Genomic DNA, 16,158 nt, shown 5'->3' with positions numbered 1-16,158 from the left:
AGTATATCAACACGGGTTATGCATACTTACAAAGTCATTATAAGGAGGAAAGGGGAGGAGGGAGGAAAGGAAATGAGATACAGAAAGAAAATTAGAATGAAATGACAAAGGTGGGAAAACAGCAAGAGAAAAAACGAAACAGCTATAAATATAAAAAAAAAAAAAAGGAACAACACAAATGCAACTACATATGCAAACTGTTTCACGTGTTCACAAAGGTGGGAAGACAGCAAGAGAAAGAAACGAAACAGCTATAAATAGTAAAAAAAAAGAAAAAGGAACAACACAAATGCAACTACATATGCAAGCTGTTTCACGTGTCCACAAAGGTGGGAAGACAGCAAGAGAAAAAACGAAACGGCTATAAATAGTAAAAAAAAAAAAAAAAAAAAGGAACAACACAAATGCAACTATATATGCAAAATGTTTCACGTCTCCACCCCGTCAACTCGATGACAAACTTATCAATTTCGTTCAGGTTAGCGCCAAGTAACTTGACTTACCTTACGGTTGATATACGAAGCATTGCTTTTAAAAACACATTAACCTTCTTTACCCAAATGGTACACTTTATAGCCGCGTTTCTCAAACTTTTTACCCTTGCGTAACCTTTGAAATAAATTACATGCCTCAAGAAACCCCTGCGCAAAAAAAAAAAAATAAATAAAAAATAAAACACATATACCATATCTTTCTCATTTTATTTTCATCCTAATAATAGGTTAGATAGGATGATGTCTATATGACATTATTACAATAACCAAGAATATGTCCTGCGTGTTTAATTATATTACGTATATGAAATTAAATAAAAAATCAAAAGGGCATTAGCTTATTTCACTTGTTCTCGCGGAACCCTTAGGGACCTTTTGCGGAACCTTAAGGTTCCGGGGAACCTTAAGGTTGAGAAACTCTGCTCTACAGTGTCTGTGTCCTACGATTTCATTCATCTCAAAGGCTACTTCCCGAAATGGATTCGAAAAACCAGGGCCATGCGGTTCGCAACCCCAAAAGAATGAACATGTTAGCATACAGTCATGAATAGTCAAGTTGAGAATAAGGCTATCATACTAAATCATCTCTCAGAGCTACTGAAACGTTTATTAATTACAGTGCCGCATTGTATAGAATGTTATAAGCTTCAGGTGATTTTATTTACCTGAAGGTCTTTCTTCAGGCGTTTCGACTGACAAAAACCTCATTCAGGTAGCTTATGAAACCATCGTTGGACAAAACAGACTTCAGTTGCTGTCACCATGGAAAGGTGGGTGCTATGTGCATCAAATAAAACCCATAACTCCTTTCCGTACCAAACGGTTGCTATGGAAACGAAAGGATATCGGGAGAGGCTAATCGAGATAGATTTCTTTTTTATTCCCTACCGAAGTGTTCCTTGAAGGTGACTGAACACACGTGACGTTTCGTCAGTTGGATGAAATAGCTCTACCCTGGGATTCGAACCCTTGACTGTACTTCGTTTCAATGTCCTGCGTGGCGTGATGGTAACGTCCTTGTCTCGTAACGAAACGACGCACAATCCAGGGTTCGAGTCCCGGTAGTAGTAGTAGTTAATGACTGGAAGGTATATACCCGTTTGGTGCAAAAGGATTTAGAGGAGGCGAGCACAGTTTCAGCAACAGAAGTTCCCAATTGTTTTATTCCGGTTGTTACTAAGATATTCCTTGTCAGCTGCGTGGGACCCCTTCGATAGGAATGTCAACTATTTCGACTAGCCAGGGAGGAACGGTAGGGGTAGAGGAGGAATTGGAAAAGGAGGAGCAAGGGCAAAAGAGGAGGAGGAGGAGGTTGAAAAAAGGGAGGAGGAGGGGAACATGGGGAAGGAAAGGTATTTTGAATAACATGTTTATGAACAAATTGATTTTGTTCTTACCGTCAGTAAGTGATTTTATTCATCTTTGGAAGACCAATAAAAAAAACGTCAGAGTTAAATCTCTCACAATTTAAACTTTTCCACCCGCGAATTTCAGTTTAATTCCAGCTATCATCAGGGGATTTTATTCGTTTAAGTAAAGCCCCTCCTTACCCTTCACAGTGAAAGAGTTAATACAGGATACATAAGACAAAAGGAAAGCTTAGTTCCCAAAGGATATGATATAATTTCTTGACGTTTTCGTACGACTTTCATAAGTTATCTTCCGTAGGTTTCAGACAAGGCTGGCAATCTGGAGTTAATATCGCGGCTGGATGAAGGTCCAGGATTTCATAATGAAATGCAGAATTCATTCGCAAAGCTAATGCAGATTTTTCAGGCTCATAGAATTCCCGTGTTCATTTTTATTTCGGTGGGTTTAATTTCTTAAGTTGATATAGTTTCATGCTGTCTGTTAATATGTCAAGGTCTTGAGAGTCGCTCGCGCGCGCGCACACACACACACACACACACACACACACACACACACAGAGTGGTGGACATTTGGAATAAATTGGATGAGGCACAGTGCGTGCAAATACTATTCAACAATTTAAGAACAAACTTGATGCTGAAAGATACAAAGACGGGTCACTACGAGCATAGCTCCCTTCCCGTATAATACAACAAGGTAAATACAACTACGTAAATACACACACACACACACACACACACACACACACCTATGTCCGTATGTCTACATTTGATTTTATATATTCTTCTGTATATTTGCATATCTATACATTTGTGTATGTGAATTCATTGTCAATGTCAACATTACTATTGTCAACTATTTCGATCCTAAGTACTTTCTTCATTCAGTACTGATGGTTTTAAGGTAAAAAGGTTAACCTCGATGAGATCCATCTTTGAGGTAGAGAGACCACAGACCATTATAATGGTCAACCTTTGATCATACATTTCCAATGATAAACCAACAGCTCAAAACATGATACTAGATGCATAGATAAGATGAAGGGCAGGTAAGGCATTGGCCAGCGTTATGGGAAATAGTATTATAGACTTTACAGCAACAGGTAAAGGTGAGCAATATTCAGTGATAGACGGAAAGAAAAACCTGGAAATTTAACGATCGTGGAGGAGAATGTGAATTGTTCACGGTGTCCTGCCAGATATTGCAGGGTTATTTCAGGGTGAATGTGGGTCATCTATGTGTGGCAGAAGAGCACCCTAGACCTTAGGGTGTTCCCTTAAAAGGTCTGAGGACCTTAAGGCCACTTATGTGGGGTTAGGGGTGGGGAGAGGGTTGTTGATGGTATAATGTGAATAAGAACCTCATTATTTTGACAGTCAGAAAATTCGATTAATGAAAAAAAGAACAAATAAAAAACTATAAAAAGAAATTAGAAATAGATATAAAAACCAACTTACAAAGAAAAAAGAATGCCATCGATGAAAAAGAAAAAATATATAAAAAGAAATTAGAAATAAATATAAAAACCAACTCACAAAGACAAAAAACGACATCAGCGAAAAACGGGAAATGAATAAATGTGGAGTCCAAGAACCTTCCTGGTCTTTCAAAGACGAGATCTTTGTTAGGTAACCTCACGGAACATCTTTCGGCCACAAAACCTCCTTGAAGACCTGAAAACTCTCTTAAGAATACAAATTTTTGCATTTTCTTTACATGAAAGAAATCCTTCTATTTTTCTTTTGTTTGAGACAAGAAACTGACCCGAGGTTTCTATTTGTTAAATGCAAAACACCTAAATTAGCGCGAACCTTTAACTCCCGAACGTAACCGAACATTTTTCATTTTGGTTACCATCAGTCAATTTTTTTCACACTCTGAGAATTTATATTTCTTGAAGACAGCGCACCTTTCTCCTCTTCCTCCTTTTCCTCTTCCTTCTATTCCTCCTCCTTCTCCTACCTCCTGTGTACTGGCCTCCTCTACCACCTTCTCCTCCTCCTCCTCTTCCTCTTCCTTCTACTTCTTCCCTTCTTCCTCCTCCCCCACCTCCCTTCAGTCAGTGTATGGGCATTTCTTGTAGACAATGCTCTTTGCGTACTGGCCTCCATGTCATCTTCTCCTCCCTTTTCCTCTTCTTCCTTCTCCTCCTCCCTCCTGAGTACAAGCCTTCATCTCCCTCCTCCTCCTCTTCTTCCTTCTCCTCCTCCTCCTCTTCTTCCTCTTCCTTCTACATCTTCCCTTTCTCCTCCTTCCCCACCTCCCCTCAGTCAGCAGATGGGTATTGTATACTGCGCTTACTGAATACTGACGTCTTCCTCCCTCCTCCTCCTCCTTCTATTTCTTCCCTTCCTCCTCCTCCCCCACCTCCCCTCAGTCAGCGGATGGGTATTTCTTGTAGACAGCGCCTACTTAGTGTCCTCCTCTTCCTCCTCCTCCACTTCCTCTTTCTCTTCCTTCTACTTCTTCCCTTCCTCCTCCTCCCCTACCTAACCTCAGTCAGCGCCTACTGAGTACTGGCCTCCTCTTCCCTCTTCCTCCTCTTCCTTACTTCTCCTCCTCCTCTTCCTTCCCTCTCCTCCTCCTCTTCCTCTTCTTCCTCCCTCCTCCTCTTCCTCCTCCTCCAGCATTTAACAGCCACAATGTTAATCTACTCCTCCTTTCTAACCTCGAGGTTAGGAACAAAAGGTTCCTTGCACGGCATGAGACTTGATGAAACCAATTGCGTGAGCCGGGATTAGGTCGACCGCCGAAGTAAGCTCTTGGTACTCCATGAGCTCGGAATCCAATTTTCTTCAGTTTGTAGAGAAACAAAGAATTGCCAGTAACGATCCTTTCCTTCTCTGGTTAGGTGCTGCTCCTTGGGTTTTATTAGTTCGGCCATGAACAGCGTTTACCAATTCTACCAATGTAATTCTTTACATACACACGTGTATATATATATATATATATATATATATATATATATATATATATATATATATATATATATATATATATATATATATGTATGTACAACACTGAATGGGTCCCAGTGATTAGAGATAAATTTTTATCAACAACAAAGCACTTTAATTCTAAGCCATCTAGGCGCATGCAGAAATTGAAATGTAGTACGCCCGAGGACTCGAACTCATGCGGCGGGAAAAACATTACCAGCGCCGAGTGGCTAGATCAATACACCATCAAGAGAGATATGGTTGATATATATATATATAATATATATAATATATATATATATATATATATATATACATATATATATAGACTGTATATACAGTATCTATGGACAAAAGAAATAAGAACAGAAGGACAAGGAAAATAGAAAAAAATTAAATAAATAAAAATGAAAAAAAAGTAAAATAGGAAAGAATGAAAGGAAGACTATTAATAAATAAGAAAGGTAACAGACAGGCAATAGGCATAGGTGCACAAGCAGACACTGCCGTAGACACACACCACACATATATGCAGGAACGCTCACGGAGAAGGAAGTAGACAAAGAAAGAGAGCAAGAGATGGTCCTTCCTCAAAGACACCCACATGCATATCGTATTCTCACAAGCATACTCGTTACAAAGCAGAAAACTCCTTCGTATCACACATATCCCACGCAGGTCACGTAGCCACGTTAGGGAACAAAGAGGAAAACCTTATTATCTTATCGGATGCCTTTCGAGAATATGGTCACGCGTGAGGAAGCTGTTATCGAGAAGATAAAGCGTTTCTTATCCTGGGCGACAAGGAGAAGGAAGAACTGGAAATGTACATCATGAATACGGAGAGAGTAAATACATTTCGCTTTCCAAGATATACTCGCGTCAATTCGATTCTTGTCTCCAAGAAAGGCGCGGGAATAAGTAAACACAAGTTAAGTTCACAGACGGATGAGCTCCGAATTGCTGAGTTAGCAAGCGAAAACAGTACCATAACACCAGCAAACAGGTGTATGAGTGCGTGTGTGTGCGTGCGTGCGTCTGTATGTGTGTGTGTGTGTGTGTGTGTGTGTGTGTATGTGTGTGTATAAAAGGGCGCTCTTTTGTGTACATAATTATGTACGTGCGGGTGCGTGCGAATGTATCTGTGCACACAAGAAAACACAGAAACATACAAAAGTGCACATAACACAAAATCACGAATAGACGCACACATGTTTGTGTATAAAGTAAATGTAGTTATGTATGCATGCATACATATATCTACATATGTATGCATGCATGTGTGTATGTATACATGTACTGTACAATGTATGTATGCATGTATGTATGTTTGTATGTATGAATTGTATGTATGCATTTATATTGGAGTAACGCGACAAAATATTTTCTTTAAGGCATACTGAATTGTATGCAACAGCAAATTGAGCTCTGATGAGTTTCCGATGAAGATATTCAATTCTTCTGAAGGTCTCTCTAGCATGGAGAGGTAAAGAAAAAACTAAGTTCCCGATAGAAGCTATCTAATGGGTAGAACATGACACAAGGCATTGCGCTAATCTCAGTTAGCATTTTCAATTGTAACAAGAACAGAGAAATGGGTGATTATAAAGTCAGAATGTCAACACTGGGAAAGATCACAAAGAGGATGACTGTTACTCTGGTCTAAAACTAGGAAAGGACACGTTTGAACACTGGGGAAGGATAAGTGGGAACTGTGACCACTGGGAAAGGACACTTTAGATGACCGTTACTGTGTCCTGGGCTTCCGTCGCGGCCGGAGTGACTGCTCATGACAAGGCTGGTTTGTGTCATAAGAACATAAGAATAAAGGAGACTCCAAGAGACCATAAGGCCTACACTAGGCAGCTCCGTATCCATCACCACCTGTCGTCCCCATCCATAAAGGCGTCCTTCCTTTTCTTGATGTGCTCATCACCCAGATAAGCGACGGGAGCAAACACACAACAGTATACACCAAGCCAACTAATCCTGGTTTGTGCTTGAATGGAGAGAATGAGAGCCCTCAAAGATATAAGGACTCCACTATTGCATCCTTCTACACGAGAGCCCTCACCCATTGCTCCAGTTGGACCTCTACCTAGAAAGAGATTGACCGGTCTACACAGCTTTTAGTCAATTACGGCCACACACACAGCGACTGCCAACGTGTACTACGGACCGTCATGAGCAAGTGGTACGAAGGGCAACAGACTCCTGTAGAAGAAAACAACATCTTTACCTTGTTCTATAAGACCTACATGTCGAGCGCTTATGAGGAGGATGAGAAGGCACTTCTTTGTATCATCAAGGGGAATATGACCCCCACCAACGAGATGGACCGCAAAAAACTTTCCATTTATTATAAGAACAAGAGAACTAAAGACCTTATCATGAAAAATAACAGCTCCCCATACCCATCCGACATCGAGTGTGTGAGAATGAAAGGTATTATGTATGTACTATACATATATATATATATATATATATGTATATATATATATATATAATATATATATATATAATATATATATGTATGTATGTTTTGGATGAATGGTTTAGACCAGTGGTTCCCAAACTAGGGGGGCGTGAAGTCATCTGCTCAAAAATATTTGTTTAATTAAAATAATAAAATCATTAAAAGAACAAAAATCTGCCATTACATACATGCAAAGTATAATTATAGCAGTTACTCCAACCCATTTTCTATTAAGCTAGTTCTCCTAACTAGTCTCATGAGTCTTTCCAAATATTATGTGTCATGTTTTCAAATTAACTATTCTTAAAATTGCAAGACAATTTTGCCAATTTGCTAATGTTCAAACTTTTATTTTTCGCTCCCTTTGAACCGAATGTTTCGTTTTTAGTTAGAAAAATGTGTCTGGAATGTATTATTATTTGTTTGAGTGGCTTTCATTATTAAAATTTGATACAAACAGAAATCTGTTTTCCTAAACAATGCTAGGAAATAAATGCAAAGATTATTTCACATAAACAAAAGAGGGAATTGGAGGCGTGAGGGTCTACTGGAAGTAAAAAGGGGGCGTCAGGTAAGATAGTTTGGGAACCACTGGTTTAGACAGATGAGAGTGTGGGTGGAAGAAGAATAAGCAAAGATGGACGTTTCGACCGACTCAGTCTTCTTCAGTAAGCTGTCTACAAACTTGTATAGTGTATAATTGTAAGGTTCAAAATGTTTGTAGACAATTTACTGAAGAAGATCGAGTCGGTCGAAACGTAATAGCAATAAAGGAATTCCAGCATCTTCGCCTATTCTTCCTCCACCCACACTCTCATATACACACACACACACACACACACACACACACACACATATATATATATATATATTTCATGCATGCATGAATTATTGAAATATTGAATGAATGAAAGTATGTAAACAAAATACAATATTTACAATTGCTTGTGGAAATTCAATTTCATTTTAAGGCGATTACAGAAAAAAAAGTAATATAAAAATTTAATCATCAAACTCGGAAACGCACGCGAAGCACTACTGTACACATAGGAATGAAAACACCACGGAAAGGAATTTAATATAAACAAAATACAAGGCTATCATAAATCAGTCTGGAATATTAATAAAAAAAATGAAACGAGGAAGAGTTCGGAGGTCATGACCCTTGAGATACGATTAAAAAATAAGAAGAGAACAGTAATTTGAATATCAATGTATTTTTCGAAAATTGAAAAAATTATGCAAGTCTGAGTTGATAGAAAAATGTAAAAAAAAATCGGATTTTTTTTTTTTTTTTTTTTTTTATTAAGATGATGAAAGAAGAGTCCAGTAAAATTTAGGGCAGTGACTTTGTTGATAATAAAACTAAATGGCCTTTAATATCAGTTTTTGTATGTCACATCTATTATTGCAAGACGAATCATCTTCGAGAAATGTTTTCGATTGGACGCACTTCCACAAATACGCACGTTCGCACGCACACGCAACGCACGCGAGCGGATACACACACACACACACACACACACACACACACACACACACACATAAATATACAGGTACAATATTACTAGTATTTGATATACGTACACTTGCCATATATTTAGTTTTGTCTGGAACACCTGATTGCTGGAAATTACCATCAGCACCACATAAGTCTGTGGTTAAAGCTTATGTACTTTATTAAGACACTGTCTTTCCACTAATGGAACATGACTGGAACACCTGATTGCTGGAAATTACCATCAGCACCACATAACTCTGTGGTTAAAGCTTACATACTTTAGTAAGACACTGTCTTTCCAGTAATGAAACATGTCTGGAACACCTGATTGCTGGAAATTACCATCAGCACCACATAACTCTGTGGTTAAAGCTTACATACTTTATTAAGACACTGTCTTTCCACTAATGGAACATGACTGGAACACCTGATTGCTGGAAATTACCATCAGCGCCACATAAGTCTGTGGTTAAAGCTTATCGTTCATTGGAAATTTGCTGTGAATTGGAAACGGACTGCGGCTGACGAGGGCTTCAGATAACCTTGGAGCCGACCAACCAGCAAAGAGATAATTATTGGAATAGGGAATGGATGCATTGGGGGAGTAATGTAGGGTTGGAAGGAAGGAAGGATGGAAAGAGGAGGAAGATAGTATGAGAGGTAAGAAAGTAGGATGGGATGGGGGAAGGAAAGGGAGAGAGAGCGGGAGAGGGAGGGGGAGGGGAAAGGGAGGGGAGGGGGGAAGGGAGGGGGAGGAGGAAAAGGAAGGGGGAGGGGAAAGGGAGGGGGAGGAGGATAAGGAAGGGGAGGAGGAAAGGGAAGGGGAGGGGTAAAGGGAAGGGGAGGGGTAAAGGGAAGGGGAGGGGTAAAGGGAAGGGGAGGGGTAAAGGGAAGGGGAGGGGGAAAGGGAGAGGGAGGGGGAAAGGGAGATGGAGGGGGAGAGGGAGGGGGAGGGGGAAAGGGAGGGGTTGGGAGCAGACGTAAGGGATAGGGAGCAAATATAGGGGATATTAGGCAAAGGTAGGGATAGGAGGTGAAAGAAGGGGTGGGGGAGGGGGCGAAGGGAAGTACTGTGCCTTGCTGCATTGCCCTCAATCCAAGTAGTACGTTCATTAACGATACGAAGAGATGAAGAAGACGTTAAATGGGGTTTAATGTGTATGCGCTTTGGGGTGACAATCACCCTAATAAGGGAGAAAGTGTGTTTATAAAGGATTACAAAGGCGGAGCATGCCGACAGGAGACCTTTTGGTCCATATCTAGGTCGGATGCGAAAAAAATCACAATAATAATAAAACAAAGAGTTTCGATAAAAATGTGTTCTTACCTCTAGTATAGGTATACGAGAAAGAAAAAGTAGCGACCGCATGTGTATCATATTACTGTGGACGAAGTTTAAGAAGATTATTTCCGACCTTGTCATCGACTTTTGAACAGATTCATGCGAACACGCAACAAGAATTCTTTCATTACTAAGATTTTTTTTATTCTTATTTCATTATTTGTTTGTTTATTTTATTTCTATTTTTTTTTTAATTTGATATGTATTTATTTGTTTCTTGTTTTATTTTTGTTAATTTGTTTTATGTTATTTTTATTCATTTTATATTTTATTTATTTATTTATTATTTTTATTTATTTATTTGTTTATTTTATTAATTAATTTTATTTATTTACTATTATCATTATTACTTTTTTTTTCAGAAGCTAGCAGACCCTTCCCGATAGTCTTCAAACCTTGACACTTTTAACCCGAGTCTCATAGTCAGTTCTTGAATAACCTACATATTTGAATAGCGACATGTCCCCTCCAAGAACGATTCTGTAGGTAAATGGTCCTCTTCCCTATAGTACATAGGAGGACCAAGAGTTCAGAGCGTCGACTATTGACAGGTAAAGCAATCAAGCAAATTGCCTTCGAGTTTTTTCTTCTCAATTCTGTGTACATCGGGATGTGAGGCGCGTCGGGAATGCACTACTACCTGTCAGGACACTGAAACACGATCTTTTGACTTAAGAGATGTGACAGTTATCTACAAAAGATATAAATACGAGAGATCAAAATGGCTTCAAGTGGAGTGTTTTGTTTCAGAATGGTCACTAAGTTTCATTAGATATTTACGTTTTCTTAAAAACAAATAAATAGACGAGTAAGTAGCTAAATAAATAAATGTAAAACAATAATAAACAAAGCTATCTACAAAAGGTATCTACAAAAGATATAAATACGAGAGATCAAAATGGCTTCAAGTGGAGTGTTTTGTTTCAGTATGCTCTCCGAGTTTCATTAGAGATTTACGTTTTCTTAAAAACAAATAGACGAGTAACTAAATAAATATAAAACAGTAATAAACAAACAAGTAAATGAATATATAAATAAATAGATAAATTAACATATGATGAATAAGATTACAAAGGATAACAAAGGTGGAGCATGCCGACAGGAGACCTTTTGGTCCATAACTAGGTCGGATGCGGAAAAAAACAATAATGATAAATAAAATGAAAAATAAAAATTATAATGATATAAATAATGATAAATAAGATAAAAGCATAGGTATAGTTAAGTAATAAGCAAACAGGTAAATAGTAAATAATAGATTGACAGGGGAGCTTTATAGAAGCACTACGTGCTATCAACAGTAATGTGAGCATCAAACCAAAAATATGTTTACTTTGTGTACAAGTTCAGACTAAGGACGATGACTTCAAGTTACCATGGGGACGAATTTAGTCTTTACGAAACGGAATAATTCTATTAACTACGGCGTAGATGAAAACAATCAACTCACCGCCAAGTAAATTACATGTCACAACTTTTTACAGTGAGAGAGAAAACTGTATAATACGATATGTTGTAACCATTCTAACTAGTTCATTTAATTTGTTATTTTTTCATTATACTGCGACCCTTCCTTCGTCCACTAACAATTATTACAGAGAAAACAAGAAGAAATAAATTCAAGTACGTTAGTTTATCATATATTTACAACCACTTCACTGACGCCTACATCTTGTTCTCTCTCTTCATTGCTCAACAGGCATTACCCCTTAACCCAAGTCTCCATTCAGCCTATCCATTCATTCATTAATCTCATTTTCGGTCTTCCCCTTATGTTCACTCCATCCACCTCTACCTTTCACACACTTTTTGCTGGTCATTCTTCACTCAGTCTTTCCATATGCCCAAACCATCCCATTATTCTCTGATCTGCCAGCTCCATTTTCACCCTTGCTCTCTACCTCACCTTCTCTTTCTTCACAATCCATTCTCGTCACCCCCACCATAAGAAGAAAATAATGATAATAATAATAATAATAATAATAATAATAATAATAATGATTATCATCATCATCATCATCATCATCGTCATCGTTATCATCATCCTCATGATTATAATAATAATGACAATAATAATAATAATAATAATGATAATAATAATAATAATAATAATAATAATAATAATAATAAACAAATAAATAATCAAATAATTAGATAAATAAGTAGACAAATAAACATATATACCAAGTATATAAATCAATGATAAAAGAATAACATAAGTATATAAAGAATAATCTTATTAATTTGATCGAAATAGTCCGGAATTCTTCACTGAGATAGATCCCCTTCAGCTGAATAAAACCACAGGCTACTGCAGGTACCCAAACTTGACCCGTGAAATAACAAAACTATGCATATACACCTTTTGTCATTATTACATTACCTCGCTTTAGTTGAAAATATTTTCAGAGAAAATGTAATAGTTATACATTTCATATAGTTCCAAACTAAAAGTAAGGCTTCTGTATTCTCATCCAGAACAAAATCTACCAAAAGAAACAGTTTGAAATAGTTAAAAGAACCTAAACTGGATTGTGACATCACCGTCAACTAATATTTAATCTCTCTCAGAGAAAGGATGGAAGCTGTTTGGGTCTATGCAAACACTAACCTCGCCTCTTAAGCTTTTCCAGCGACAACAACGGCTGAGGGGTTGCTTGACTGAGCACACACTTGTTAACTTCTTTCTCTACCATCCAATTAGGGTAACGAACAAAGATGAGGAGTTAGTTTAACATCATTCACCTCCCCCCCCCTTCCCCCTGCCCCCTCCCCCTATTTCAAAGGTGGTAAGAACAGGCCACAATGATTTTAACTTTTCCTGCCACTTTCGCCTATGCTACGTCCGTTATAATGTTGTTGTTTTCCTATGCTAGTGCTGCATACTATGATACTGGTGTTTTGACTATAGTAATGTGCAGAGCTGGGCGCGTTCCTCGGTGCGTTCCGCTTTGGTTTGGCCGCGTTTATCGCTAGCAAATCATTAAAGTAATAGGTGCCGGTATAGTATGTGGCCTACCTTTTGGATGTGGCCTACAAAATTTTTCTTTGGTATAATATGTGGCCTGCCGAACTTTTATTTCGGTATGAACTTGTCTCTTAAGCTTTAATAGTTTGGGAGCGCTAACTGCGGCTAAAATAAAGCGGAACGCACCTAGGAACGCGACGAGGTTCGCGCCCAGCTCTGGTAATGTGAAGTCAGTACTTTATAAACTTTAGTCTCACCCCTCTGCACCAGATTCAGACAGCATTACTGTACGTTTAAAGATCGTCCCTCTCACTGCTATGCTAAGCCACTTTTACTTCGTTTCTTAAGTCCTGAATTTTACAATTACTACTCCTCGTACTCCACCTCATTCCTTCCAGAGAAGAACACCGCCTCTGTGTTCCCTTGAGTATCGTGAAAGCTGGCAAATGTGGACCAGGGACTGGAAATCCTTATGTATTCCTTTTCCTCTTTCGAGAAGTCAATGTATGTTTTGACCTGGCTACGCACATTAAAAGGAGGAAACGCTTATCAAAACATTCTTTGAATACTTTTGGAATTCATTCACATAAAGATCTTATCCAATCCTTCACTGTGTATTTCTAAATCTGTAGTTTCGTTTGATATTTCAAACCAACACTTAGGGTTAAGGATAGCTTCCAATAGTATACAGTAGAGCACGATCATCCAACTCCTTGTTTACTTCAAGATGAATGGGCAGAATTTGTAAACTGGTTATTGACGCGTGTTTAGGCAGATGAGCTCGTTCAGCCGAAGACAATCTATACAGTCTTTAGTGTAGCAAATGCTAGATGGTTTGATTCTAGAGAGGAACAGACTTGATGGGATTATAATCAAAATTTGTCCCCAAATCTGCCCTTTGCTTACGAAGATTGTTCGGCCTTCGCAAGAATAGTAACAATATTGGGCATTACTGGAACTAGTGGGCTTAAATTTGCTTTAAACAAGACTTCGTATGTAAAGATTGTATATGTATATATATATATATATATATATATATATATATATATGTGTGTGTGTGTGTGTGTGTGTAAAGATTATACATATCTCAAGTATTGTTTATTCAGACGTGGGAAACTACTAAAATATACAAACGAATGTAGGTGCCAAAGCCTCCTCCAAAAGAGCATCATGCAGTGTCCGCAGAAGACAAACGCGAACACTTTGCTGGTTTGTCAGTGAACTGACAAAGGCAGCGAGTCCGCCGCCAAGCAATATTCTCTGTTGTGTCTGCAGACACTATATGTTCGTGTAGACTAAACTCAACATTTACTTTTATCGATTGTATACCAATGTGGGGGGGCAGATTCATTTTCTTTTTGCAGAAACTAATTCTTTCCTTGTCTCTTCTCTTCTGCAGGCTGGAAGGAGAAGAAAGTGGTTTGGAAAGGGAAGGACCCAAACGCCCGGCGAGGTCCCGTCTTCGTGCCGGGATTGGCCACCAACGTGTCTGTCACTGCCGGCATGACGGCCATCCTACCATGCGCCGTAGCACTCCTCAGAGGCCGCTCGGTAAGTTTTCCATGACGTGACTGCTTGACTGGAAAGGGTCCGAAGTCTTCGTCTTTTCGAAGGCCGAGCGCCGCTTGATGGAAAGCCGCAAGGAAAATGGAGTGGGTAATTCGTGTGTGTTAGCAAAGACCATCTGTGGGTTATTGGGGAACCGGTCTGTTGCGAGTCAATGGAAACGGTTTATTTTCTTCACAGTTTACAATAACTTATTCATAACGCCATTTGCTCACGGCCACTCGGGGTATGGATAGTACAACAACGTGGTACAAGAGCGATGTGAAATGTTTACCTAAAACGTCTACCGTGACGTATTCGACAATATTGACTCAACCTATGCTTTTAACATGTACGATAACTTGTAGTACAAGAACATTGTTCTTTCATATCTTCTGAGAACTTACCACTGTTTTGTTTTATACATCATTCTAGTCATGAACCCGACCCAATCAACTGAATTGTATTTTTTTTTTTTTTTTTTTTTGGTGTGTGTGTCTTGCTGAATTGCCTCAAACCAGGACATTGGAAGGAGGGCAAGGAAGGTCATTAATCCACAAGAAGCTTAGTTAAAAGGAAAACAAACGTGTGACGGATGGGGGTAGGGTGGGTGGGGGTGGGGGTGGGCACATCCCTTGACTGGCTACCTCCCATAAGAAGCGGAAGAACCATTTGGTACATACATATATATACATATATATATATATATATAATATATGTATATATATGAATATTTATATATAAAAATATAATATATATATAATATGTATATATGTGTACATATATATTAATGTATATTTATGTGTATATATATATATATAAATATACGTATATATGTAATATATATATATATATATATATACATGTATATATAAATATATATATATATATATATGTATATATATATGTATATATATATAGATATATATATATGTACATATATATATATATATATATATGTATATATATACAGATATATATGTATACATATATATATAAATATATATATATATGTAAATATATATATATATATATATATGCATATATATATATATATATATATATATGAATATATATACATATACATATATGTATATATATACATATATATATATATATATATCTATATATATATATAAACAAAAAGAAAACAAAGAGCAAGTAATATCTATGTAAGAGAATCAAAACAAAGGTTGGATAGATCAATTTATCAACTCGTTTATCTACCATGGTATGTACCTACCTAACTTATATTTCTTTTCCATACATTCGTCTCCAAAAAATAAAAAGGGTAAGTGATGTTTATACACGAGAATCAAAACAAAAGTTGAATAGATCAATTTATCAACTCGTTTAGATACCATGGTATGAACCTGACTAACTTGGTGTATGTATGTATGTGTGTATGTATGTATGTACATTCGTCTATATTGACCTAGTGCGTAGGGCCATATATCCACAGGCTGCAGGCTTGGTACTTGTCCATCCGTTTATTAAAGATCTAGTGAGAGTATTGGACAGG

General features: G+C 37.8%; 1 protein-coding gene across 1 annotated transcript in view; it reads left to right on the top strand.

The window, feature by feature from the left end:
- The window catches only part of LOC143017449 (zwei Ig domain protein zig-8-like), a 453,767-nt gene that overhangs the window by 283,775 nt on the left and 153,834 nt on the right, over window positions 1-16,158 (top strand). The window contains exon 2 of the mRNA XM_076172203.1: window positions 14,491-14,642. Coding sequence (XP_076028318.1) covers window positions 14,491-14,642 — 152 coding nt within the window. The remainder of the gene's footprint in view (window positions 1-14,490; window positions 14,643-16,158) is intronic.

This window comes from Oratosquilla oratoria, chromosome 32, assembly GCF_046742065.1.
Source record: "Oratosquilla oratoria isolate Oo_2021 chromosome 32, ASM4674206v1, whole genome shotgun sequence".
Taxonomy (NCBI): domain Eukaryota; kingdom Metazoa; phylum Arthropoda; class Malacostraca; order Stomatopoda; family Squillidae; genus Oratosquilla; species Oratosquilla oratoria.
This window is presented reverse-complemented; position numbering and strand designations above follow the sequence as displayed.